We start from the raw sequence: 25,821 nt of genomic DNA on the forward strand, positions 1-25,821 counted from the left end.
AGCTAAATTTGTGAGCCCCAGGATAAAGCAAGGATATTTTTCATCATGAAGGTGGGTTCCACAGAGCATGACAAACTGTCTACATCAAGAGCACAGTTTCCTGTGCAGCTCTGGCTGGCTGTGAACTGATGGTGAAGCCTAAGCTGCATGAGACTTGCAGAAAACCACTGTTGCCTTACACTTGTGCTGTTACAGGAGGAAGAACCGCACACGCCTCAGGACGGTCTTGTGAGTGAGGGATTAAAGGTCACATTTTTATTTATAGACAAACATTAATTTATTTAAGAAAATTTTAAAGTGGGGAGTCAATGAGTTCAATGTATATAGCCTTAAGAATATAGCATATTAATTTAAAAACTAATGTTAACAAATAAATAACAAAACTTCAAATGTAAACAAATAAAACCAAATGCATAAAACAACCAAATTTCAAACTAAAAACTAAATATAACAAGTAAATTAGTCAGCATTCAATTCCTGCTGATTTTTCAACATATAACTCCAGCCTGTTGCTGGCCTTGCAAACACAGCAGAACGGCAGGTAAGATGGTAAAAATCTCTTCAAGAGGAATGTAGATGCCTCATTCGGTGTAGTTGGTTGTTGGTGGACAAGTCGTCAAAAGGTTAAACGTGAGGCATGTTCCATGCCACATCTCAAGTTCTTTCAAATTCAGCCCAGGATTGCTATGGTTACAAGGACTGAGATGCGGGAGGTGGTGTCAATCTTTGCACCCTCAGTGCTCCTGGTGGACAGTCCTGTCTCTGAGAGCTGTAGTCCTGGTCTGGGCCCTGGGAAAGCTTCTGCTGCAGTTTTCAGACCTAGGGGTGGAAAAGGCCTGGTGAGGACCTGCCATGCCACTTATCCCATACACAGCAGCACAATTCAGCAGGACAATGCAGAATAATCTTTCATCTGAGGTCATTCACTCATGCCCAAGAGAGAAGGGTAAGAGATCCCACAGGCCTGCATATTTTCTCAGCTTTTCAAAATGCTAAAAATCGAACAGTGAAAAGCAGATAATTCCAATCGTACATATATATTATATTTTAATATCATGTTACAATGTCTAAATGTCATTTGAGGAGAGATATGAACAACCTAGAAAACAATAGGAAGGCCTTGGAAGCTTGGCCATGTCTGCAATGAAGACTATTATTATTCCTCCAGTGCAGGAATATGCCTGGGGTCCACCTGACAACCTCAATGTCTGCAAAGACCCAGAGAAACAATATCTCAAGAAGTACATGCACACTGAAGTGATATTATATTTGGCAAGAATATGGTGCATGGAAATCTTGCCAAGACTAAGCATTGAACTCTAAAGGAGATTCTCATGCAGAAAATAAACTGTACCACTCCTCTGTTTATGGGTATCGTAAAACTATTTATGGGGAGACTTAAAGGCACTGGGCTCAGATAATAAAAGAGAGCTCAGACTGGAGGGATCAGTACACAGTAGCCAGAATCTCTATGGATCACATACACTTCATGGACAGAATTTCTTTTAAATGCACAAGAATAATATTCTGAGCTGCTCCTAGCTGACAGATGCTGAGAACTATGGAGAAAGTCACACACCCAATAAGACAGTTTATAAGTACAGGGAATCTACTTGGGTCCTCTCATCCTGTGCTTTCAAACCATCTCAGTGACACCGAAATGATGCTGCATCTTCTCAGACAAGGCCTTTTGCTCAGTGACCAGTTTTTTCTGATTCAGGGGGTCCTGCAGACTTTCCTCCATTCTCTCCTCATCCTGGTCGTTAGAAGATTATATTGTCCATGGAGACAGGAATGTATACAGACACAGACAGACAGACACCCAGACATACACACTTTTGAAATCACCCAAATATATTTGTTCACACATACAAGTAGAGTATTTTGCAGAATGTGGTTAGTTTCCCAGTTAATGGTAATAGAAGAGATCACCCAGTCTACTATTGTGGCATAAGAAAAAAAAAACCTGGAATGGGGTAAGTACACAGTGAGCATAGCCTAAAGACAGCTCAGCCAATAAAGTATATTCCCCTGAAAATCAGAAATTAGAAATGTGACATCTAGGCCTGTTAGCCAAGCCTGCTTAGCAAGTTCACAAGGCTGTGCACAGGAGGCTGATTTCAGGAAACAGAGCACTGGGGGGGGGGGGGGGCAGGTGAGCTTCTTCAGTCCTCTGCTCACTGTTTCCCAGTGCATGCAAAGTGAGCTGCATTTTCCAATATGAGGTCCCTTTACCATACAGTACCTGACAGGGGAGCCAAACTACCAGCACAAACAGCTAGGAAATCTCCATAACCACAATCCAAGGTAAAACTTGGACTGGGATGCTATCAGATATAATTCCAGTAAGAGAAGGCTAATTCAAAGCCAAATGCTGGCAGGTATAATCAAACTCAGCCGCAGTCCATGGAAGGGCTGGACAACATTGTACCTTTTCACTTTCTGACTGATGGACATCTGGGTAATTTTGCTTCATGGCTGCTCTGAGGTGAACCACTACAACACTAATGTACCACAGTTTCTCTGCTCACACCTACTTCTTGTTCTGGAATCGCTGTGTCAAAAGGTTGTACTTTCACAAGAGTTGTACATGGCTTCTCACAGGGCTACCCATTTGACACCTCCAGCAATGTCTGAGGGTCATCACTGTTCTAAACCCTCCTTACAGATGATTTTCACTCACATCAAATGATTTTGAATAACAATGGTTAAGAGTGCCACAACACAACACAGGGTGAGTGCTGTGGACTATTTTGAGCCTAAGTTTCTGTCTGAGGCAAAGATGTGATTCCACCTCAGCATAACTCCTGGACATCTTCTGCTTGCAGATTCAACTCTAAGCAAATTAATCTTTCAATTAACAAATTCCAGGCCAAACTCCAAAGCCAAGGTATATTCAACCAATTAGGCCAATCTGGAAAGAAAGTGGTGGCAGGTAATGATTAACATAACCAGGATGCTGAGAAGACACAACAAGCCACATGACCTTCCAGTGTTACTATACACCGAGAGCAAAGAAGGCAGAAGAGCCCTGAGTCAGCAGTTTCTATACTGAGGTATATAGATTTCACACGGCAGCCTCTCCTCACATCCCTGTACCCTATTCCTGAGTTTTTCTCCAAGTAATGTCAATGTTGATGAATAGTTTTCCCAGTGTAAATAATTTCAATAGTGATCAAGACCCCATTAAGAACAGTTTAAAACTAATTGGAAAAATTGTGTTTCCTCTTCTTTCTCTCTCCCTCCCTCTCTCTCTCTCACTCTCTCTCTCTCTCTCTCTCTCTCTCTATATATATATATATATATATATATATATATATATATATATTGTTGAATAGAGATGAGGCAAAGGAAATGTTTCAAGTGAGAGCTTAGACATTGCTATCCATCCCTTATGGAGTAAACCTGTGTAGGGAATGCACTTCTTCGGCACACTAGGTTGGGAGAGTTGGAGAAAAATTTCCCTTTAATCCTCACATATCTCACACAAACCCTCACCCTGAGAGAAGTCTTTCTTACATCCCTGTTCATCCAGTCAGCTCCAGGACATAAGCCACAGGAAAGAACACTAAAACACTGACATAAAACAGGACGGACAAACTGCTTCTCAAGCTCTGTCACTGTAAACCACGATTTGGACAGGCAGAAGGGAAGATTTTCAATGTACGGGGAAAAGGAGAGAAAGTCCAGAAGCCCCATCATAATTGACAATGAGAGCCATCTTTTGGCAATTGAACTGAACTCTAATCAGTTCTGTGCACTACAAAGATGGCTACCTCATGGCATGTAAGTGTGCAGTGTGTGATCAACAGATCCCCCTTAAGGAAATGCATTTTCTAGTTGAGCAGGAGGATTTGGTTGTCAATCCTCCAGTTTCTTGCATGAAGCTAACATCACAGAAAGTTTTGTAAATGTTCAAAGAGATGAACAACTGGATGAGACCTAGGAGAGTGTCTGGATAAGGTGGAGAAAGGTTAAACTGGTTTGACTTGGTTTATGCTTAGATATCAGGAAAACCTGCCCTTGATGCGTCATTCATCCTACCTGAGGCTGCTTTTTACACGGATTTTCATACTGGCTTCCCCACAGATCCTTGTTGTTTCCTTAATGGACTCTTCCAGTGCAATCTGTTCCCATAGAAGCTCCCTGTTCTCATGCCGTGCTCTCTGGGCATTGTTCTTCAGCTCAAACAACTCAGTTAGGAGGGGGCAGAAGCTGCGGCTGAGACACAAAGAAAAAATGGTGACTCCCAGCCAGTCTCCAACTTCCTCCCACTTCTCCAAGTCCATTGCTCCTTCTAGGGTCCTGATCGGAAGAGAGCCCCAGATTATAGTCCAAGTCCAGAGTAGCCATGGAGCATGACCTAGAGTCAGGTCAAATGGAGAAAAGAGCAACATTCCAGAAGACTCAGGGCACTACTCAAAAACCTGACACCATTGATTCAAGTTTTTCCCAGAAGAGGACTTAATCCCCATGTGTGCTTATTTGTCCATTTTATTAGAATGTCGCTTGGAGGCCAATCTTTCTGTGTCCTGTGTGTCCTAGAGCCTTCCTTAGACACAGGCTTCCTGGTCTGCTTCAAACACTATAAAGCCTGATCCTCACTTTACTTCAAACATAAGAATGGGCTGACACATGCTGTGCCTTGTGCTGGGGTCACAGCCTTGTAAGTTACTCACCAGTACCAGTCATTTTCCAGTGTGAGGTGTGTACATTTGACCAAAGCTCTATTGACCTGCTCGCTCATTTTCTTCATGTCGGTCATCACTTCCTCGTGCTGCTTCGTGAGCATCTCGGACTCAAAGTTGTTCCTGTGGTAAGGCATGGTCCAAGGATGAAATAACATTATGAATGAAGGATTCAAGAATTACATGAATTCAGACTGAATCCTGAACTACCCCAGCCTAGGACATGCCACATCTTGATCCTTGGTATTGCGTCCATTTGCTATTTATAAGTTTATTATTATGGACACAGGGACAGCAGTGCCAGCAAACAAAAGGAGGGAGCTGATTTGCTTGAGCTCCCTGAGGGAGTTTGAAGGAATTGACTAGCTTGCCAAGAACATTCGAGGACCCTGTGCCACGATCCAGGCTCCAACTTAAACCCATGAAGACTATTCTCCTGTTCTTAGGTAACAATTCTCAATCATAGAATCTATTGCTACATGAAAACCCAAAGGAACATGAACAGTATTTACAGGGAAAAGAATTTATAACACGCACCAGGAGATTCCCATGTGCATCCACCTGAGCAGATGTGAAATGTTCTACTGCTCACAGTGAGGCTCTCACCCTCATCATTATCATGCCATGGAAATTGACACAGGATAATTCTCAGGACAAATCAGAACATAGAATACCCAGATCTTAAGTGATACACAAAAACACACTCACACATGCATACACACACACATACTCACACAAAACACATTCTCTCTCTCTCTCTCTCTCTCTCTCTCTCTCTCTCTCTCTTTCTCTCTCTCTCTCAAATACAATTAGAATGCCAATTAAATACAAGGCTGTGGCATTATCTCCAAATACAGTGAATATAATCAGAGAACACCAATGATCCCCTGTTGTCATTCCTGTCACACACTATGCGGCAACAAGTGGGATTAGGCCCCTCCAGCTCTTCACAGGACCTACTGAACCCAAAGCACCTCCACGTCAATTACAACAATGATTGGTCATAATCAGAGCACCTAGAAATTCCCACAAGCCAACACCTGTCCAGGCTTCTTAAACCACACACCTAGAGCTCACACACTAGTACACTCACTCCCAGACTGTGATTCAGGCCACAGGCTATTATTTACGTTTGTAAAAATAGCCTGTGCCACCATCTCTTTCCCATCTGGACTTCACATTCTGATGCAATCAGGAAAGTGATTTTGACCATGAGGACACCCTGGAGTTGTAGCCTACTGTGATGTGAGGAAATGTGGATTTAACAGAAGTTGCATTGTGACTACCTGTCATTTAAATTCTTTCCCGGGTAATCTGCCAGGATTCTCCTGAGTTCATCTCTCTCCTTCTGCATCTTCTGGAGAGCAATTTTGATGTTCTCCAGACGCTTCATTCTCTCCTCCTCAACAGGTGTCATGGAGGGTTGGGATGATGCCTTCTGATCAGACTCTGTAGGTAGATAAACACCAGTGAACAGGCATATATGTGGACACAGTGTCAAGGAAAACTATGCTTAGTCTAAAACAGAAGTCTGAGGATGAACAGTTCTACAGATACAGTGAATCCCTGACAGAGCAAGAAAGCTATCTTTAAGCTGAACTCAGCTAGGTCCCTGTTCCCCACCATCATCGCCATAGGATGACATATGCCATCATAGATATAGACCATACCTCCTAAAGCCATTCCTCTGGCACTGAAATTCTAAAGCTGGCCTAAACAAGAAGAATTGGAGGACGTTCTCAGCTAATGTCTGATGTGAGGCAGGTAAGTCCTTGAGTTCAAACTGCTTAACATCTTGAATCCCTAATCATGTGTGTTCAAGGACAAAGTAACTGAGACCTTGATATATGACCAGGAGAGTATCCCTCTTGGCATCAATTACCCAAGTAATCTACAGGACACTGCTGAGAATGAAGTGTTTCAACAGCCGATCCTGTTATTCTTTGTTATTCTTATAAAGGCTCATCCTGGTATTCTTTGACACTTCCCATGGCGTTAAAGAGATCCAAGGAAAGCCCCTTGACATATAACAGTTCTTGGTTTTCTGTCAAACTAATGATCAGAAATTGTTGAATCTGGGTCAGCCATTTAGGAAGACTGAGGCTCTAAATCATACGTCCTACTCCTGGAAGGACCAGCTCAAGCCAACCTCCTCCAGGAATCCCCCTTGCCCTGCCCAGTACTCACTTGACCTCCTCAAGGACCTTTCCATTCGTCTTCTTCTCCAACGTGATGGAGGGCTGGCCTCCCTCTGCCTTGGTCTGGTGCCTGTATGGATATGATTGTCCCTCCGAAAGAGACTGAGGATCCTGGAGAACATGCCTCCTGGGGAACACATTAGGAAAAGAAGGGAAATCGCTCAGGCAGTTGGTGTCACCACAACACTGGTGACATCACAGAACATTCTAGTGTCTCCTGGATACAAGAGAATTTCCAGGGAAGACACTACCGGTGATGTCAGTGGGAAATGCCATAGCTTACTTGCTAACTACCTCTACCAGACTGACCAGGTTCTGCAGTGGCTTTTCCAGAGACTCACTTTTGAGCCAGGAACACCCATTCGCTCACTCTCCTTCCAGAGCTTCAGAGTTCTCACTGCTTCATTACAACTCAGTTGCTGAGGAGAGGGAGAGTTGTATCAGGCCTTGAAATGGATAGAACATCTTTGTTAACAGCCAAAGATCTAAAGACCGTGGATGATGGATATTCTTCTTCCTGAAATGTATAAACCCCAGGGTCCATGCATGTGACAAATAGTCCAATTCCCACAATTTTTACTGTTCTCCAGAGGCCAATATTTTTTTCCTACACCTTTAAATGTATGCAAGCTGGAGTATGTTGTTTCATGGAGTGTACCTTGAGAGGGGGCATGGTTTCAATATATTCACCCATGTTTTTTCCTGAAATCTCTGTCTTACCATCCCATTTTGTGCAATGGAAACTCCCTTTTCCTGGCAAAATGCTTCTCAGGTATAGGGCAAACATCAAATTGTAATCTTTCTGTCCATTCTTAAAGTTAAAATCCCCAAAAGTGAGGGAACTGAGACCCAAGCCAGAGCCATGGAGGGGCAAAATGCAGAGGTGCTGCTGGCCAAGGAAGAGCAGGAGGAAGTAGAGAAGCTTTAGCACAGCATGGTGCACAGGGAGCTAGAACTGGAGTTCGACCTGGGCAACCTGCTGGCTTCACTCAAGAGGACCTACAGGGTGCTTAACCATCATTTATAACTCGGTATCTGGTGCCCTCCTCTGGCCACCGAGGGAACTGCATTCAGAGCAACCACAGACAAAAGTCAGCCAAAGAACAATTCACCAAAATAAATAAAAATGAATACATTTTTCTTTCGAAAAGCCATACACATGTATGGTCAAGTCAAACAAAACCCAAGGAAACACAAGAAATGAAATATTTCACAACAACCCAAGAGTGCAAGAAACAGCATAAAAACAATCTCTTAAACCTATAATCATTCTATATGTATTTCTTGAAATAGCAGTTGGAGGAAGCAGGCTGTCATGCTCTTATAAGTTCCATAGCCCCATTAACCCTTGTCACAGTCTCCACCTGTTTGACTTTTTCTTAAGCACAAATATGTACGAGTTAGAATCCCGAGTCTGTCTGTGATCAGACTGTAAACTGTAGTCAATGTAACACTGGCAATCATTAGCCACAATCTTCAAGTTTCCCTCCTAACCCCAGAGCACAAGCATAACTTTGGAAAGCAAAACTCACCCTCCACCAAACTATCTATCCTCCAAAATCCAGTCTCTCCAAAACACCAAGTCCATTCCTCATGCTATAAAGTATGGCAGCCAAGCCTTGCATATGAAGGAACGATGGTGCAGGCTCTAATACCTCAGCAAAGAGACATTTCCCTAAATTCTTTTAAAGTCCGGTTTCCATGATAAGAGTTATATTAAAATATTATCCCAATCTAGACCTGTTTCCCTGGCTTGGCTCATGCCACATGTTGTCTACAATGACTCCAGTTTTAAGCCAACTTTCTGTTACCAATGTTAAAAATTTTAACCATACCCAATAACTTAAAAGCCAGTGACCTGGGGTTGGGGATTTAACTCAGTGGTAGAGCTCTTGCCTAGGTAGCGCAAGGCCCTGGGTTTGGTCCCCAGCTCAGAAAAAAAGAACCAAAAAAAAAAAAAAAGCCAGTAACCTATAGCCAAGACATGTAGAGCGTATTATACATTTAAAACCAAACAGAAAAAAATGAAGTGATTATACATATCTTTAGTATTTAGATCAAATACCATTTTTACTTTTTGTAGCTATCATTTTAAATGAAGCACCTTGTTACCTGTTGAATCCAATAATCACAGTCACAGATTTCTCTAAGAGAAACAGACACCAGCTCCCTTACCATAGTAGCTTTGAAGCTACTTGCACCTTTAAGACCAGCTAGTGTACACATTTAGCCAGCCCCCAGTTATCTAGGATGCAGGGCTCCAAAGGTCAATTGAAACTGTTTTTATTTATTTGTTCTTTTCTTGAAAGGACTTAAAACTAAATCAAGGGGGGAATCAACCAGCATTTAAAGTTTTCACCATTTTTTCTTTTAAGCATGAAACACAAAACATTCAAGCAACGAGAAGCAAAACCCAGACATAAATTGACATCCGTGGACAGCTTGGTGCAACAAGGACAGACAATACACATAGAGGGAAGGAGCTAGATGGTGTCCCACCAAAAGGACCCAGATATTCTTCTTAACGGACCCAGAACCAGAAATAAGCACTTCTCTAATAGGAGTCAGCAAGGAGGCAGGATGTCCCTAGGAGAGCTCTTAAAAAGCTTAATCTCATTTTCCTTCTTTTGCCAAAGCATCTGTGGAGAGTCTGGGAGGACTGTTTTTCTCAAACCATTTTCTCTCTTGTCTAGGGTGTAAACTGTCTCTAATCAGGGTCCAAAGACTAAAAGCATCTATGAGAATTGACTTTGCTTCTCTAGATTTTAGCATAAATCTAAAAGAACACGTACACAAAAACATTTTACCATTATTACCTGGTCCCTTTTTACAAGGTTTATTCACCACTATCCCAAATCTTTATTTTCTTTTGCATGTGCTTTCAATTCCCACGGTCCTTCTGTATCCTGCTTACTGGGACCTTTCCTGGCCCATTTTCCCCAATGTGTCCCTCCTTCACTGGCCGGCTTCCTGGGACCATCTCATCAGGTTGTCCTCTCTTTCCCGATCTTGGTGGGACCTCCATTTGATGATGCCTGTGTCATCAGGACACTGAGGACCGGGCATAGGCCTATAAGAGTTAAGAAGAAACACACACTTGGGTCATTCGTGTTAAAAGAATGCTCTCCGGGCTTTACTGAGATCTCCTTATATACCAGAGGCAAAAGCCGTGGAAAAACAATAAAGCAGGTGAAAATCCCCAACCAGAAAAGTAAGAAAACAGGAGAAGTCTGCATCGTGGCAAGTCCTGGCCCCAACACAGGGGCATAAACAACTTCTTAACATCAATAAGCTGAAAGGCTCAGCAAGAGGAATGGGTGCCATGGAAGGTCCTGGCCCCAAATCAGGGTCCGAGAGCAGCTGCCAAGAGTGTAAACAACTTTTGGCCACAGCAGGCTGAAAGGCACAGCGAGGGGGAAGGGAAACACTCCAAGGTAGGGCCCAACAGGCTAATATAAAAATGTATTTGAAAAACTAAAACACTATATATCAAGAAAAATAATTAAAATGTGCTACATATCTAAGCACAACATTCATAATAGAAAAAACTCAAATGACTGAGAAATTCATAAGAAATATTCATCATTCTTGTATATCACACAAATGCAAATCAAAATTACTCTGAGATCACTTTTCATATTAGTCAGTATGACTAAGGTTAATAACACGTGTGACAACTCAAGCTGACTGGGTTATGGAGCAAGGTGAACATTCATACTCTCCTGGTGGAAAGGCAAACTTCTACAGCAACTTCAGAGATCAGTATGATGGTTCTTCAGGAAGGTGAAAATTGTTGTACCTTAAGATACAACTCCAGGTCTCATGTCCAGATGTTGGTTCATCCTAGAATAGAGACCTTGGCTCACCCATGTTCACTGAAGCTCGTTTATAATACTTAGGATTTGGAAATATTTAAGTTGTCCCTTAACGGACGAATGCATAAAGAAAATGTGGTGCATTTACAGACTGCATTTCTGCTTAACAATTACAAAAGGCAAAAAGGAAGCATGCAATATGCAGGACAATGAATGGATCTAGTAAAAGTCATTCTGGATGCGGTAATCCAGGCTGAAAAAGACAAATGGGATACATATTCACCTAAATATGGATGTTAGCTGTTGATTCTTCAATCTGTGTAACTGTATGATCAGTTTAGTGTAAGGGTCTAGGGACGTGGGCCAGACTGTCCTCATTTAGGGAAGTACAAGTTCACTCATGGATTGCTGAGGGACACTATCAGGGATAGGAATGTGAAATGTGAAGAGACAGGGAGAGGGCAGCAATGGAGGGAACATAGAGAGGGACAGCTAAAATGAGGCACTGTATCAAAGCCTAAGAGAGTAGAAACCCTAATTGCTTTTTAAATTGTTTTATAAAGGTAACTAATGCAAGGAGAGAAGTTAAAATGGTGACTGGGTTCATCTATGTGAAATTTCAATAATAAGTAAGTCACAACAATTATGGAGTTTGACTTTCAATGAACCTGTTACAGATAATGAATATCTAGTCCTTTTGGAGACATCTGTCACCATCTATTATACACTAGTCATTTTATTTGTTTACATTTCAAATGTCATCCCCATCATTGATCTCTCCACTTTGAACCCCCATACCCTCCCAGTCCTCTTTGTTTCTAAGAGGGCACTCCTCCATCTACCCACCCACTTCCACTTCACCCCTCTAGCATCCCCCTTCTCTGGGACATCAAGTTTCTAGAGGGCCAATTGCCTCCCTTCCCAGAGATGTCAGATGAGCCAGTTGTTGCTACACGTGCTCTACACTTTATGTATCAGGAGCCATGGCCAGGACCATATATCCTCTTTAGTTGGTAGTTTAGTCCCGAGGAACTCTGAAGGCTCCAGTTAATTGATATTGTTGTTCTTCATATTGTGTTCCAATCCCCTTCATCTCCTCCAGGCTTTTCCCTAACTCTTTCATTGTGGTCCCCAGGCTTAGTCCAATGGTTGGCTCTGAATATCTGCATCTATGTCTTGAACAGAGGCACATGAGAGGCTAGAAGGAAGCCTCGGACTCCAAAAAAAGGTAATAGGATGTAATTCTGTATTTGCCCAGAAGATGGCGCATAGGATCGTATTCACACACACTTGTTTCTCACTAACCTCTTAGTTCTGTCCAGCATGTCAGGTAAGGTCCGCAATGTGCTCTGTGACTGAAGATCCTTCTGCTTGCTGGAACTCGATCCGCTGCGTGGAATACTCTCGACCGGCGATGGGCGTCTGGGTCGGTGGACACAATGACTCCAGGAACTGTGAATGAATGGACTGAGTTGAGCAGACATTGAATTCATCTGAGGGGTTGGCATCTCCAGAACCTGCAGCTTAGCATCCACGGATCCAGGAGAGCACAGTGTGCAGGGCTGAAGTCAGATTCTGTAATGGGGAGGAGGGAGAATCTAAGTTTTTGAAGTATTTGTTCTTTTTGAAAGCACAAAGTGGGAGATCAGTCAGTTTTCCTCTTTTTGCAACATCTTACTCTGAGCTGCAGGACATATCCTGGGGGATATTGCTTTCCAGACTCAATGGGCTTTTCACAAATTCCAGTTTCCTGAAACGGCATGGCCCTACTTTGGTGGACTGACTGGTAGGAAGTGGAAAGGTCCTCTGAGGGGCAGATGAGGATCATAATAGGAAAGGCCAAAAGAAGAGGAAAGACACAGTTATGAAAGGGCTGCTGGTGGGTACAAGGAAACAACAAGCACATTTCTCAAAGCCCTGTTTTACTATAGCACTGTGGGAAGCATAACCACAAGCTGACAGGAACAAATTGTTAAAATAAACAATGCATTCATTCCCATTCCCCAAACTTCTCCGTTTTTTCCACCAAGGTCAATAGAAGTTTAAGCCTCAGGTACACCTTCTCTTACGGTTCCATACCTCAGCAGGCTGAAAAATCTGCCAACAGGCCTTGACCTTCCTTGACTATCCCCAGCAGGCAGACCTTCTCTCTCTTTCTTTTCCTCTGTTTGAGAGCAGGAGCAAATGACTTTATACAGTGGGTGATTTCCATTATCAACAAACAGAAATTTTCCTAAGTCATTAAAGCTAGAAAGCCAGTCATTGATGGGCGGGTGCGGTAAGGTCATTCTAACTAAACTATCCCATGGAGAAAAGTAAAAGAGACAGCCACACCTGTGTTTAGGAAACAAGATGTCCACAGGAGATTTGAGTACGGGTGCTGAGTGGGAGGGAGGAGGTCATGAATCCAGCTGGAAAAGCCCACCCCACTTTTAGATGTGTTTTCAAAAGGCATGTATTAGAAATTTAACCACAATAAAAGTGTGTCAGCAAATGTGCTCTAATGATAGGTGATTATGTTTTGGGGGTCATATTGACACAGAAACTGGATTAGTGGTAATATCTTGGGAAGTAGCTTGTGTTACAAGGAGAACTTCAGTTATCCCTTGCCTAGGCCATCTACTCTCTTTTCTTCTCTTTTTCCTCTTTCACTCTTCTACCTGGGCTGATGTAGCAAAAGGCTCTTACCAGAGACAAGTCAAAGGAGAATTAAGGTGAAATCTTTAGCCTGTTTTCTTGGAGACACATTGGACTGGAAAGGCTGTGAGGGAACCAGGCGGGAGGAGACTGCAAAAGGCAGAATGAAGCAGTGACTGCACTGGTCGTGTTTCCCATTCTGTCACAGAAGCATCTGGACTTAAGAACTAATAACAAAAGGATGGAGAAATGGTTAGGACCTGGGTGCTAGATGCCAAGTGGCTGACATAAGAATTGTACACCTATTCACCTGGGACTTTCAGGACCTCAGTAGCAGCCCTTTACCAAACTGTCTCAGTGGGCTAAAGGCCCATGGAAAAGAAAACATTAATCCTGACCTTGGCCACAGCCAAAGCCTGACTTCTAAATTTTGACTGGCAAAACAAAGTTCTTCACAGTTTGTTGCAGATTCCCTCCGAAACTATCTCAGGGGCTTCTCTGTCCCCCAACCAGGGGCATTTTGACCACAGGGGTAGGAACTGGCTGCTGTGGGGATAGGATCAAAGGCACTCTCCATGTCAATGATGACTAACAGGGAAGGTTACTTAATGTTGGAGATCAACTCCTCTCTTGGAATAGGGCCAGCAGATATGGCAGGCTCCCTTAAAGAACTTCTCTTAATGAACACTCTCCTTCTGTGAGCAAGTGTTGAAGGTCTGGCCACTGAAGGCAGCAACTGGAATTATTATTTTTTTTCAGGGCCAAAAGTCTTATAAAACAACCACTAACTCTATACCTATCTTTTTGTTGTCAAAGCGTCAACCCCAGCCGGCCTCATCACCTTGAAACTCCTCTTACGCTGACTTGGCCTGAGCTGCGCCACTGCCCACGTGCAGCCTGCAGCTTGCTAGCAGGCCTGCATGCTTGTCACCCTCAGCCCCTATATTTTTCTACTCTGTGCTGTCCCTTCCTTAGAAGCTGTGAATGTTTAAGCAACAGGGAGAATTTTTCTTCAGGATCTAAGGTAAAGCTTTCAGGCTCTTGTTAATACCTGCTTCAGACAGGGTCACTCACTAACCTGGAGTTCTTCATACACAACTGTTAACAGCAGCTAGACTGGACAAGGGGAGCAAAGGGAGGGGCATCTCTCCTTGGGGAGGAGGCTCAAGAGAGAAAGATAAAACTCCCCGGCAGAAAACAATTTTTCTCAAGCAAATTATTTTTAACTTTTAACTTTTAAGTTAAGCACCAAGAGGACCAAGTAAAACTCCTTGACAAACAAAGCAAATAGTTTCATGATTTTAAACACAGTCGTCTGTCCAAAGTCCAAAAACGAAACAAAAGCCAAAAAGACACTGGACAATACCACAGAAAACAGCCCAGACAAACAAGACCAAGACAAAGAATCCTATAACCAATTTCCACAGGTGTTCAAAGAAAATTAGGACACAAAGAAGACAAACAATTTCAACAGTCAGACAGACAGACGCACCACGCGGCTTCGGTGTCAAACTGAAACCAAAAAATTCAGACAGAGGCGACGAGGGTCTGAATCCTTCAGTGGATCCGACTCTCTCCTCTCTCCTCCAACCCAAAACCATGTATCCTTCCGATACAGACTGAGCCCCCCCAAAAAACTGGGCTCCAAACACCCTTGGAACGTCTTCCAGGGCTGCGGGGGAGAAGTCCGAGCTCATCAGCTCCTTCTCTGGCCCGCCCAAATACAAACGGTTTAGACCCAAGCCAAGTAACTAAGCATTTACAGAACAAGTCACAAAGCAAGACAAGACAGGACAAGACAAATGCTGGCCAGCTTACCTCCCGGTGGGTGGTCGGTGGTCTCTAGGCAGAGGATCTCCGATCCCGGACGAGCCCCCATATGTAAGACTCTCAGAGAGAATCTTCCCTCAGGAGGGAGATCCTCAAGCCCAATGACCAGACCGAGTCCACAGGCTGTAATCTGTAAGAGGATTTTTATTGATCAGGATACACAGGTATCTGTGGGCGTCCCAGTCAATTCGGAAGACTGGCGCGCCTAGCAGAACCAGGGACGGGTTTTTATAGTGTATTGGGAGCAGAAGCAGGCTTATAGAAGCAGATGTATGGTTACAGGGATGTGATTGGTGGAGTAAATGAGGCATACGTGTATGTTATCTATTTTGGCTATAATCATAACAGTGAGTTAGCAAAAAGTACAGGGTGGTCAGGGCTTCTGGGGGCTCAGGGACTGTCTTTTTTTCTTGTCAGGTGGCCCATGGAGCAATGTCCATAATTTAGTCTGGTTTCTGCATTTTGTTATCTTTTCTGGTCTGTTTCGTCTAAATCATGGGTCAGCTTGTCTCACATATCTAAAAACTTATTTTTTACTTTTATAGTTGAGGGCCTTGGGCTTGTACAATTCCCTTTTTGGGAGGGGGTCTTTCAATACGATCTAAATCAGAGTAAGAGTGAGGACATTCAGGCATTTCATTCACACACTTAGATGCAGCAAGTGTGACCAGGTCCTTCCAGCTGTTGAAAAAAATCCAATCCAACTCCAAGGAGCTCAGGGTCAAGTACAAGAGAGGTTGACCCTAAACACACAGCACCTAGCTTCTCTCACAGGCCAGCACCTGCCAAGGCTCCTTAAAGTCCAGGATGAGAGGTGAAACACTTTCTTAATGTGAGGAAATCTTGGCTTAGCAGAGAGAGCACAAGACAGTCAGTAGGTTACAGGGCATAATGACTACCTGTAGTTCAAACCATCATTGACATAAAGGTCCAGGATTTGAGAAAGTTCATCCCGCTCGATTTTACACTTCTGGATTTCAGATTGTAGTTCCTCCAATTTCTTTATACGCTTTTCATGGTTACTGATGAAATTTTCTGATGATGCCTTCCGAATAAACCCTGTAGATAGATAAACACAAGTGAATGTACATATTGGATAGCCCATGGGTAGAAAAGACCATTCTGAGTCTCAAAATGGAGGTTGAGGAAGAGGAAAGGCTGGAGACTTGTTGAATCCCTGAAAGAGAAGAAAAGCTATCTCTAATGTGGACTCTTAAGCTATTTCCCTCTTCCCAACCTCCATTGCCATACATAAGCCTCACTCACTATTACATGATCCCTCATCGTGAAAGACAGAATCTACCTCTGACATAAAGATTTGGGACATTGTCAGCAGATATCAGATGTGGAGCAGGTCAATCCTGGAGTTCATAGCACCATCAAACCCTAATCGTGTGTTCAAGCTTAAAGTGTCTGAGACCTCAATTCATGACTAGGGGGTTCATCCTTCCTTGTTGTTGTCACCACAGACTTAGTAACCTACAGGAATCTAGAGGATGAAGTGCTTCAGCACCCAACCATGAATGGCCACATTGTTATCCTCATAGGGCTTCCTCCTGGCATTCCTTGGCAGTAGAAATTAAAAAGCTCATAGAAAAGAAACTGCAGGCCTGCCAATTCCTGGCTCTCTGTCAAATTAATCATCAGGACTCTTAACTCTTGGTCTGCAATTGACAAATTCCAAGGCTCCTGCCTGTAAGGCCAACTCCTGAAAGGCTCAGCTCAAACCTGCCTCCTGGAGGAAGTTCCCCAACTCTACCTAGTACTCACTGTGCCTTCCCCAGAATGATTTCATTCTTCCGTACTTACAGGACAGAAGGCCAGTTTTCTTCTGCCTCGTTCTGGTCTCTCCTTGGTCTCCCCTCTCCTTCTGAACTAGCTTGAGCAGCTGGTGAAACATGCCTGTTTGTGAACCCAAAAGGCACTGAAAGAATTCCACAGGCAGTTGGTGTCACCACAACACTGGTGACGTCACAGAAGATTCTAGTGCTCTCTTAGATACAAGAGATTGTCCAAGGAAGAGATTACTGATGATGTCACTGGGAAGTTCTATGGCCTCCCTGCTACCCAGCTCTCCCCAAAGCAACCAATTTCTATGGGGCCCTTTTCTGCAGCCTCTCCTGTGACCCAGGGAATATCCTTTGGCAACTTCTCCTCCAAAGTTAGATATTTCTCTCTGCTTCATCGGATGTCATCAATGCTTTTGATGGGGAGAGTTGGTTACAACCCTGAATTGGATAAGAGACTTTTGTTAGTACCCAAATCTCTAGGGACCATAAATGAGGGAGATTTCTCTCAATAATAAGTCTACACCTGAGACAATGCACATACATACAGTCCAATTCCCAAAGTTTCCCTGTTTCCTAGAGGCCAATATATTTCTCCTGTACTTTTAATTTTATAAAACCTGAATAATATTTGCTTATTGTGCATTCCTTGATAGCCAGGACTATTTCCACATACACGTCCATGTATTTCACAAAGTCAATGGTTAATAATCCTACTTCTTGCAATAAAAACTCCCTTTTCTTGGGAATATAGGGGATCAGATACAGGGCAAATATAAAATCATAAATTTCTGTCCCTTCTTTTACATATTAAGTTGGACATCCTCCCTTTCTCAAATACACTCAGACAATTAAATTGGTCATCAGTGAGTAAAGGTCAACCTGGACTGCGTGTTCCTCCATTGTAGCCCGATAGCCATCACTTCTCCAATATCTGTCTTCCTTAATTTCCAAGTCCAGGCATGAGGATATTGGGGGTTGCCCCTTGATACTTTATTCCTAACAAACATAAGAATCAGCAGGATGGGCAGGGAGTCGAACAGCCTGAGGTCAGGTTAAACCTCAATTTTAGTGGGTCCATAAGTTCAGGGGAAAGTCCATTTGGCATTGTCATGTGTGGCTTCTGTGTTCTTATCCTAGGTGTGCTCAGTCTGTGCTATGACGCCTCCTAACCTCACAGATGTAAGAGACAAAAACACGTATGGCTTCTCTGGGAAGGGCTCTGGCTTTGACTCCCACCTGGAGTTGGAAAGCATCGCTATGCAAAGCTCAAAACAGAGGGGTGGAGATGGTGGACGCCTCAGAAGTTTAGGGTCATTTCTGCCAAATAAGGCACAGATTTTTCCAATGTAATTTTTCCTTTGTTCTTTCACCCATGGTAGCTGGCTTCTTTCCTGGCCTGAAGTATACTGGAGTCCAATCTTTTGGATTACTGAAGCATCTTTTTGTGAGATGACAGGCCCACCAAGGGGCCTGCTGCATACAGGCTCCTATCACCAAGGAAGTTGTTGCTACAGAATCTTGGCATGGCGGCAGCAGCACACGATCTCTCAGTCTTCTCCGCTGCAATTGCTAAAAGAATAATAGGGTTGTTTGTTTGTTAATATTTTATTGGAAATACCTACAATGCTGGTCAGTGTTGATACATGCCTTTAATCCCAGCACCCATAAAGTTTTTTTCTCCTTTTTTCTCTTCTTTTTTTGCAATTGTTGTTAGAATTCCCATTGTTTTCTTTGGTAATTCCCTCTATTTACTCTGTACCTAGAATGTTACCCACACTCTTCATGGCCCTATTCTTCATGTTAAAGATTTTATTCTTACCACCCACACCGCACATGATCACATTATTTACTTTCAAATAAGAAAAACAGGCATGAAAAAGAGAGTTAACTCATATGGTCTCAGGTAATCAACACATCAGCAGTTTCAACTAGGCTGCTCTTCCTTCCAGCTCACTGGATGCAGGCCTGAGTCCATGGGGTATCTTGGAAAGGAAGAAGCACACACTACCTCACAGCTCTCTCTGCTGGCGACTGCTAGAATTGTGACAGGACCTGTGTTTCTTTATTAGAAATATCTACAAAGCCTATCACAGTTGGCACACACCTTAATCCCAGCATTCAAAATTTATTTTAATCATTGATGTTGTTTTTTGTTTGGTTTTTCTTTTTAATCCCCCCAGCTAATTGCTCTATACCTAGAATGTTAAGCACATGCTCTGGAGGAACTTATTCATGTTAGGCAATGCTTTTATTTTTACCAACCACTCCACAGATGATCCCATTATTTACTTTCAAATAAGAAGACAGTCATAGAGAAGTGAGTTAACCATTATGCTCTCACAGAAGAAACACATCACGACTATGGAATGGCACCACAATCTTTTGCATTTGTTATGCCTTTTAAATTTTTTTATTCTTTATATGTTTTTAGTTACATTCAAATGTTACAGCCTTTCTCTGTTTCACACCCATATCCCCCCTACCCCATCCCCCTCACCCTGTTTCTCTGAGGGTGTTCTCCCACCCACCCAACCCTTCCTGCCACCCTGCCCTCACATTCTTCTACACTGGGGCATAGAGCCTTCGCAGGACCAAGGGCTTCTTCTCTCATTGATGCCCAACAAGCCAATCTTTTTCTACACATGCTGCTGGAGCCCTGGGTCTGTCCATGTGTACCATTTGAATGGTGGTTTAGTCTCTTGGAGCTGTAGTTGGTTGGTATTATTGTTGTTATGGGGTTGCAAACCCCTTCAGCTCCTTCAATCCTTTCTCTGCCTCCTCCATTGTTCTCAGTTCAATGGTTGACTTCAAACATCCGCCTCTGTATTTGTCATGCTCTGGCAGTGCCTTTCAGAAGACAGCTATATCAGGCTCCTGTCAGCTCGCACTTCTTGGCATCACCAATATTGTCTGAGGTTGGTGGATGTATATAGACTGGATCCCCAGTTAGGGCAGTCCCTGGGTAGCCTTTCCTCCAGTCTCTGCTCCAGACTTCATCTCCACACTTCCTCCTGTGAGTATTTTTGTTCCCCCTTCTGAGAGGGACTGAAGCTTCCACACTTTGGTCATCCTTCTTGAGCTTCATGTGGTCTGTGGATTGCATCTTGGGTAATCTGAGATCTTGGGCTAAACTCCACTTATCAGTGAGTGCATACCATGTGTCTTTTCTTGTGATTGGGTTACCTCACTCAGGATGATAATTATCTGGTTCCTTCCATTGCCGTAAGATTTCCATGAAGTCATTGTTCTTAATAGCTGAGTAGTATTCACTGTGTAGATGTACCCCATTTTCTGTATCCATTCCTCTGTTGAAGGGCATCTGGGTTTTTCCCAGCTTTTGGCTGCTATGAATGTGGCTACTATGAACATAGTGGACCATGTGCCTTCATTGTATGTTGGAGCATCTTTTGGGTATATGCCCAGGAGAGGTATAGCTGGGTCCTCAGGCAGTGCAATGTTCAATTTTTGAGGAAACTCCAGACTGATTTCCAGAGAGGTTGTCCAGTTTGCAATCCTACCAACAGTGGAGGAGTGTTCCTCTTTCTCCACATTCTCATCAGCATCTGCTGACACCTGAGTTTTTGATCTTAGCCATTCTGACTGGTGTGAAGTGGAATCTCAGGGTTGTTTTGATTTGCATTTCCCTGATGACTGAGGATTTTGAACATAACAGAAGACATTTTAAGAAATGATGCTACCCTAACTGGTGGTCTGCATGTAGTTGAGTGCCAATGGATCCATTTCTATCTCTTTCTACACAGTTCAAGTCCAAGTGAATGAAGGAAATCCACTTAAAACCAAACATGCAGAAGCTAATAGAAGGGAAACTGTCGCCAAGTTCCTAGAACACAGTTGCACAGGAGAAAGTTTTCAGAACAGAATACCAAAGGGTCAGGCTCTAAGATCAACAGTAAATGTATGAAATCTCAACAATCTGAAAACTTTCGTGAAAGCAAAGGACACTGCCAATAGGTAAAACAGCAAGCTACAGATTCAGAGAAGAGTTTTACCAACCCTATATCTGAGAGAGTGCCAAAATTCAAAATAAACAAAATACTCAAAAAGGTAAACTCCCAGACAACCAAATAACCCGACTTTTAAACTGGGACAGAGAGCTAAACTAAGAATTCTCACCTGAGGTATCTCAATGCCTGAGAAACAGATCAAGAAATGCCGGGGTTGGGGATTTAGCTCAGTGGTAGAGCGCTTGCCTAGGAAGCGCAAAGCCCTGGGTTCGGTCCCCAGCTCCGAAAAAAAGAACCAAAAAAAAAAAAAAAAAAAAAGAAATGTTGAACATCCTTACTTATCAGAAAAAGGAAAATCAAAACGAACCTGAGATTCTTCATTACACCAATCAGAATGGCAAAGATAAAAAACTGGGGCAGCAGCAGAGTGGGCTGGGATGTAGAGAAAGTGGAACACTCCTCCATTGCTGGTGCCATTACTGGCTGCATAGCCACTTCATTGATCACATGAACGGTAACATGTCAGAAGGCCAAATTGTGGATGCTTGAAACCCACTCAGAAGGGGGAAGAACATAATCATGGGAGGCAGAGGGATGGAGGGACCTAGGTAGAGGCAGGGAAGGATGGACAAGGGGCGGGGGGGAGTAGCAACAATGAAAAGAGACAAGAGAGAAACCCAGAGGAAAAGTGGAATCAATGACAATAAGCACCAGTGGTGGGTGGTGAACTTGGGTAACCCAAATGAAAAATGAAGAAGTCAAAATGTCCTCATTTACAGATGACCTGATTCTATTTTAAAAACTCTAAAAATGTATCACCGTCTCTTAAGACTGATAAATACATTCATAAAAGCACAATACAATGTGAACACACAAAATTCCTTAGCCTTCCTTTATGCCAATCCAATTCATACCATGAGACAATCTGGGAAAAATTCCCCTCATAATAATTTGAAAATATAAAATAAAATGATGTGGATTAAAATATTTAATGCAAAGACAACTATGAATTAGCTACAGGTGATGCTAAACAGACAAGTTGTCTCTAAAAAATTAAGTTTCTTAAAGCTGAAAATACATTCATTAAAGTAGTAGAATGCAAAATAACACACAAAACTCATTACCTTTCCTGTATACCAAAAACAAACCATGGGAAAGAAATCAGGGAAATATTCTACTCAAAATAGTCTTAAAATATATAACAAAACACCCTGGATAAGCACACTTATAAAGCATACTATTAGTAAGAAGACATAGGAAGTACCCACGATCCATCCTGAACACATATAAGAACTTTCCAGCTGATGTTCTGAAAGACCTTAAAGACTTGAATAAATCAAAGCTTTTATATCTTTATGGATAAGTAGATAATATAATAAGGTCAGTTTTTGATGAATTAATAAAATTAATACAATAAATAGTGATTAGAATATTTTACTACAATAAATCACCCACTTTTATGAAACGCATGAATTTGAATATAAATATTCTACTATGGGAAAAAGGACAACTTTTAAAGTACAAAGAGCTAACATGTTTAGAAATATAATTTTAAAGAGAAAAAAAGAGGAAGGAAAAATTGTCATGAGAAAAAATGTGATAGATACTTAAGCAGTGTCATGCGGTTGGCAGAGCGAATATTTCAACAGTTTAGGGTGTCCAGGAACTGTGTTTATTGATTTAAAAACTGAGGTCCCATACCTGCAGGAGGAGGGACTATCAGAGCAGATCTCAAGAAAATTCCGAATGTTCAAGTTAGTTTCCTATTGTTATAGGAAACATAAAAATGCCAATGTGGGAAAGTGAAGGTTTTATTCACCCCATAAGTTACAGTTCATCATCAATGGAATACGAGATAAGAACACAAGGCAGCAGCTTCAAAACAGATAGGAACTCTGCTTACTCATCTGCTCAGCTACCTTTCTCTATGACCTCTCCTCCCCTTACTAGGGCTGGTACCACCCACAGTGGGCTAAGTCCCCATACATCAACTGCCATCAAGAAAATGCCAAAGACACAGCCTGCCAGCCATTCTGATGGCGTCAATTGCTCCAGAATGCATCATTTAGACAACTACAATTAGCCATCACAGTAAGTTATAAAAGGAAAATACAAACCTTAGCCTGCTCCAGATAAAAGTAACACTTCATGAATAGAATTTGAGGTCAAAAGTGAAGTTTCATGTGAGGAAGAAATTAGAAGGAATTATGACAGAAATTGCACTTTATTTAAAATAAAAAGTGACAACAAGCTGAAGCCACAAATAAAATGTTGGTAACTTTGACTTCTTGAAACCTCTTCTGGAGGCTGCAGGGTGGACTCAGGGCATGGTTGTTGGCTGGCACCACCATGGACCATCCAGAGTTTTGGTGGAGGATTTTCCATCAGAAGCCTTAGCCTTACTACAGAGCCTAGGTCCCAGGTACAAACCATAGTCAGTCAATTGGATGACAGATCTTGTGCTCCAAAGACATGGAGGAATCCATTTAGCCTTGACTTGGGGACGGCTCTAACTAACTTCAGAGTCATAGATATCGCAAGCATCTAGAACACCACAAGACTCATTGTCTCACACCAGTATTCTCTGCTGTGCCCTCAGTCACCACGGTAATATCAGTGGTGAGCTCTATAGTATTATTTGTTCCAGTTTCCTGGTGGTGCTGCTTCCAAACCCTGTTTCTTTGACCCAGACAGAAGCTTCAAGTAAAATAATAAATACTTTTTGCATTGAAAGCCATTGGTAGCTTGTAGTTGTAGTTAACAATGAAGACCTCAAGCAATCTTCCCTCAGTCCTCCTGTTTTAGCAAGGGTATTTTTTTTTTTTTGCTTTTGCTTTTGCTTTTTGTTTCGTTTTGGTTGTTTTTTATTTTATTTTGTTTTATTTTGTTTTGTTTTTCTTTTTGTTCTATTCTTCTTAGGGTGCATGGAGTGGTCAAGAAGTGGTCGGAAAAAGGTCAAGTACAAATTCAGATGCACAGAAAGACCCCAGTCTTTCTGGCAGGTCCACTGTGTTTGCTGCATTAGGGCTTTTTCCCTTTTGCCTTACATGTTACTCATTTTCACTCTCTTGCATGCTTTTATCCAGTCATAATTAGTAACATATCTATCATAATTATTTGAATTTCAATTATCCAATTCTAACTACTCTATCTCCTATCCCAAACCAGAGACAGGCGTTGAGTCCTGTAGGGTGTGGTTTTGATGCTTAGATCAGGAATCTTCCTGTGAACACTGATCCCTGATAGTTCAATAAAGATGCTGTTGGCCAACCAGCTGGGTGGCATAGTCAGGTCTTCTAGTTTTCCTCCAGGCAGGCTAGGAGACACAGGAGAGGAGAAGGGATTTAATACTTCAGAGGGAGTAAAAACTACCAGCCATTTGAGATCTAGGGCTGAGTGGCAATTGGTGGCCTCCCAGACTGGGCTTGGTGTAGCAGGCAGGAGGTTAGAAACACAATAAGCTGATTTGGGGAGCTGAGCTATGACTAAAGGCACCTGAGCAACTGAGCTGCGGGCAGATTTAGAGGTGCTGAGTTGGGAGTAAAAAGGAGGGCATCCTATTTGGAGGAGACTTAGAAGAACCTGGCCACTGAGCCATCTCATCCAAAGTATCTTAATGTGTGTGTCTTTTATGTGCAATCCAAAGAAACCTGATGGCTTGGTCTGCCTAGAGCTTAAAGTGAGGCAGTAGAAACAACACTCTACAGAGTCCTATGTGAGCAATCCATGGGCATTAAGGAGCGAATCCAAAGTCACCTTGACTAAGAGAGTTAGAGCTGACCCAGATGTAGCTTTTGATTATAACCATCCCTTCCTTTTGATCTTTTAGTGTTCCATTTGTTTAAGAATATTAGTGAGGAGGAGAATATGACTCTAAAGGTTATTCTTGGTTGTTGAATTGTCTTCATCTGAGATTTACCAAACCACAAAAGTAGAGGGGAAATCTGTGAGGGATTTCTGTTTAATGTAAATTCAAATTTACTTCTAATCTGGATAATTGAGGTAGGAAGTCACACCTTTAACCCAGAACTTTAATCCTGATCTTCTTTTTTCTTTTTTAGTCATCTACAGATACATCATTATTAGGAATGTGTCCTTCTCACTGGAGACCAAAGAAGAGACCTACAGTTCCATGATACTTAAATGTCATAGCAAGACATCAAAACAAAATGTCGAAGTGTGAATGGAGGAAATTATTTAGGACAGTGTTTTGCCAACAAGTTTTGATACAGATATTCTTGGTAGGAGAGCTCTGCAATTTTGCATTTCATATTTGACTTTGCTGGTACTCTGACTGGGATCAACATAAAACTTCTTGGGATTTTCTTAATCTCCTTTAAGAATAGAGATGAATGAACCATCAGCTCTGTCGTCTATGTTATTATGGCTACAGTGAGGACCAAGTATGCTAAAGCTCTTCATCTGATTTTTCAAACAGCGTGCTCATACAAGTGTGAACTTCTGTGGGTTGTGGGAGGGCAAGGTTGAGAACACTGGCTCAGAGCTGTGAATGGAGAAGTGGGACGGTGCATGCAGGAGGGAGGGAAAGGCCTGAGTGTGGCTCATGAACAAATTCACAATATCCATTGATTTAATAACCATTCAGGAAGTGGACTTCTGCAAAATGACTTGAGCTGACCAGCATGGCAGGAAACCAGAAACAGATTCAATGGGGATTTAGATCAACTGGATGGGAAACATGGGCTTAGAGGCAGAGACGTGTCAGCACATGAAGAGTGGAAAATCAAGCCAGTGTTGTCTGTTAAGCTTCTCATCCTCATGGTTAGAGGCAAACGGCAACAGGGTTTAGCACTGAGGAAAAGAAGAAATAAAAGCCAATTTGTTGAAAAGTCTGGTCACCAGAAAATACTGACATCCTCTGTGATGCACATCATCTC

General features: G+C 42.5%; 1 protein-coding gene across 2 annotated transcripts; it reads right to left on the minus strand.

Annotated features, from left to right (window-relative positions):
- Positions 1-224: 224 nt before the first annotated feature.
- LOC120096905 (uncharacterized) lies at positions 225-17,146 on the minus strand. Of its 2 annotated transcripts, XM_063274750.1 has the most exons (9): positions 16,978-17,146; positions 16,068-16,227; positions 13,390-13,565; positions 12,007-12,276; positions 6,876-9,956; positions 5,975-6,137; positions 4,680-4,811; positions 4,045-4,221; positions 225-819 (listed from the first exon to the last, which is right to left on the minus strand). In XM_063274750.1, the coding sequence occupies exons 5-9, from the start codon at positions 7,024-7,026 to the stop codon at positions 735-737; spliced, it is 708 nt and encodes a 235-aa protein (XP_063130820.1). In that variant the 5' UTR covers positions 7,027-9,956; positions 12,007-12,276; positions 13,390-13,565; positions 16,068-16,227; positions 16,978-17,146; the 3' UTR covers positions 225-734. The 2 variants fall into 2 exon arrangements, with proteins under 2 accessions (XP_063130820.1, XP_063130821.1); XM_063274751.1 differs by lacking the exon at positions 13,390-13,565.
- Between the last annotated feature and the right edge of the window lie 8,675 nt (positions 17,147-25,821).

This window comes from Rattus norvegicus, chromosome 15 (genome assembly GCF_036323735.1).
Source record: "Rattus norvegicus strain BN/NHsdMcwi chromosome 15, GRCr8, whole genome shotgun sequence".
Classification (NCBI taxonomy): Eukaryota; Metazoa; Chordata; class Mammalia; order Rodentia; family Muridae; genus Rattus; species Rattus norvegicus.

Coding starts and splice junctions, on each gene's coding strand:
- LOC120096905 (XM_063274751.1), bottom strand. CDS start 7,026: ATGTGTTCCCCAGGAGGCATGTTCTCCAGGATCCTCAGTCTCTTTCGG. Junction 6,138..6,875: donor AAGGTCCTTGAGGAGGTCAA/GTGAGTACTGGG, acceptor ATCTACCTACAG/AGTCTGATCAGAAGGCATCA. Junction 4,812..5,974: donor GGAAAGAATTTAAATGACAG/GTAGTCACAATG, acceptor GCCTTACCACAG/GAACAACTTTGAGTCCGAGA.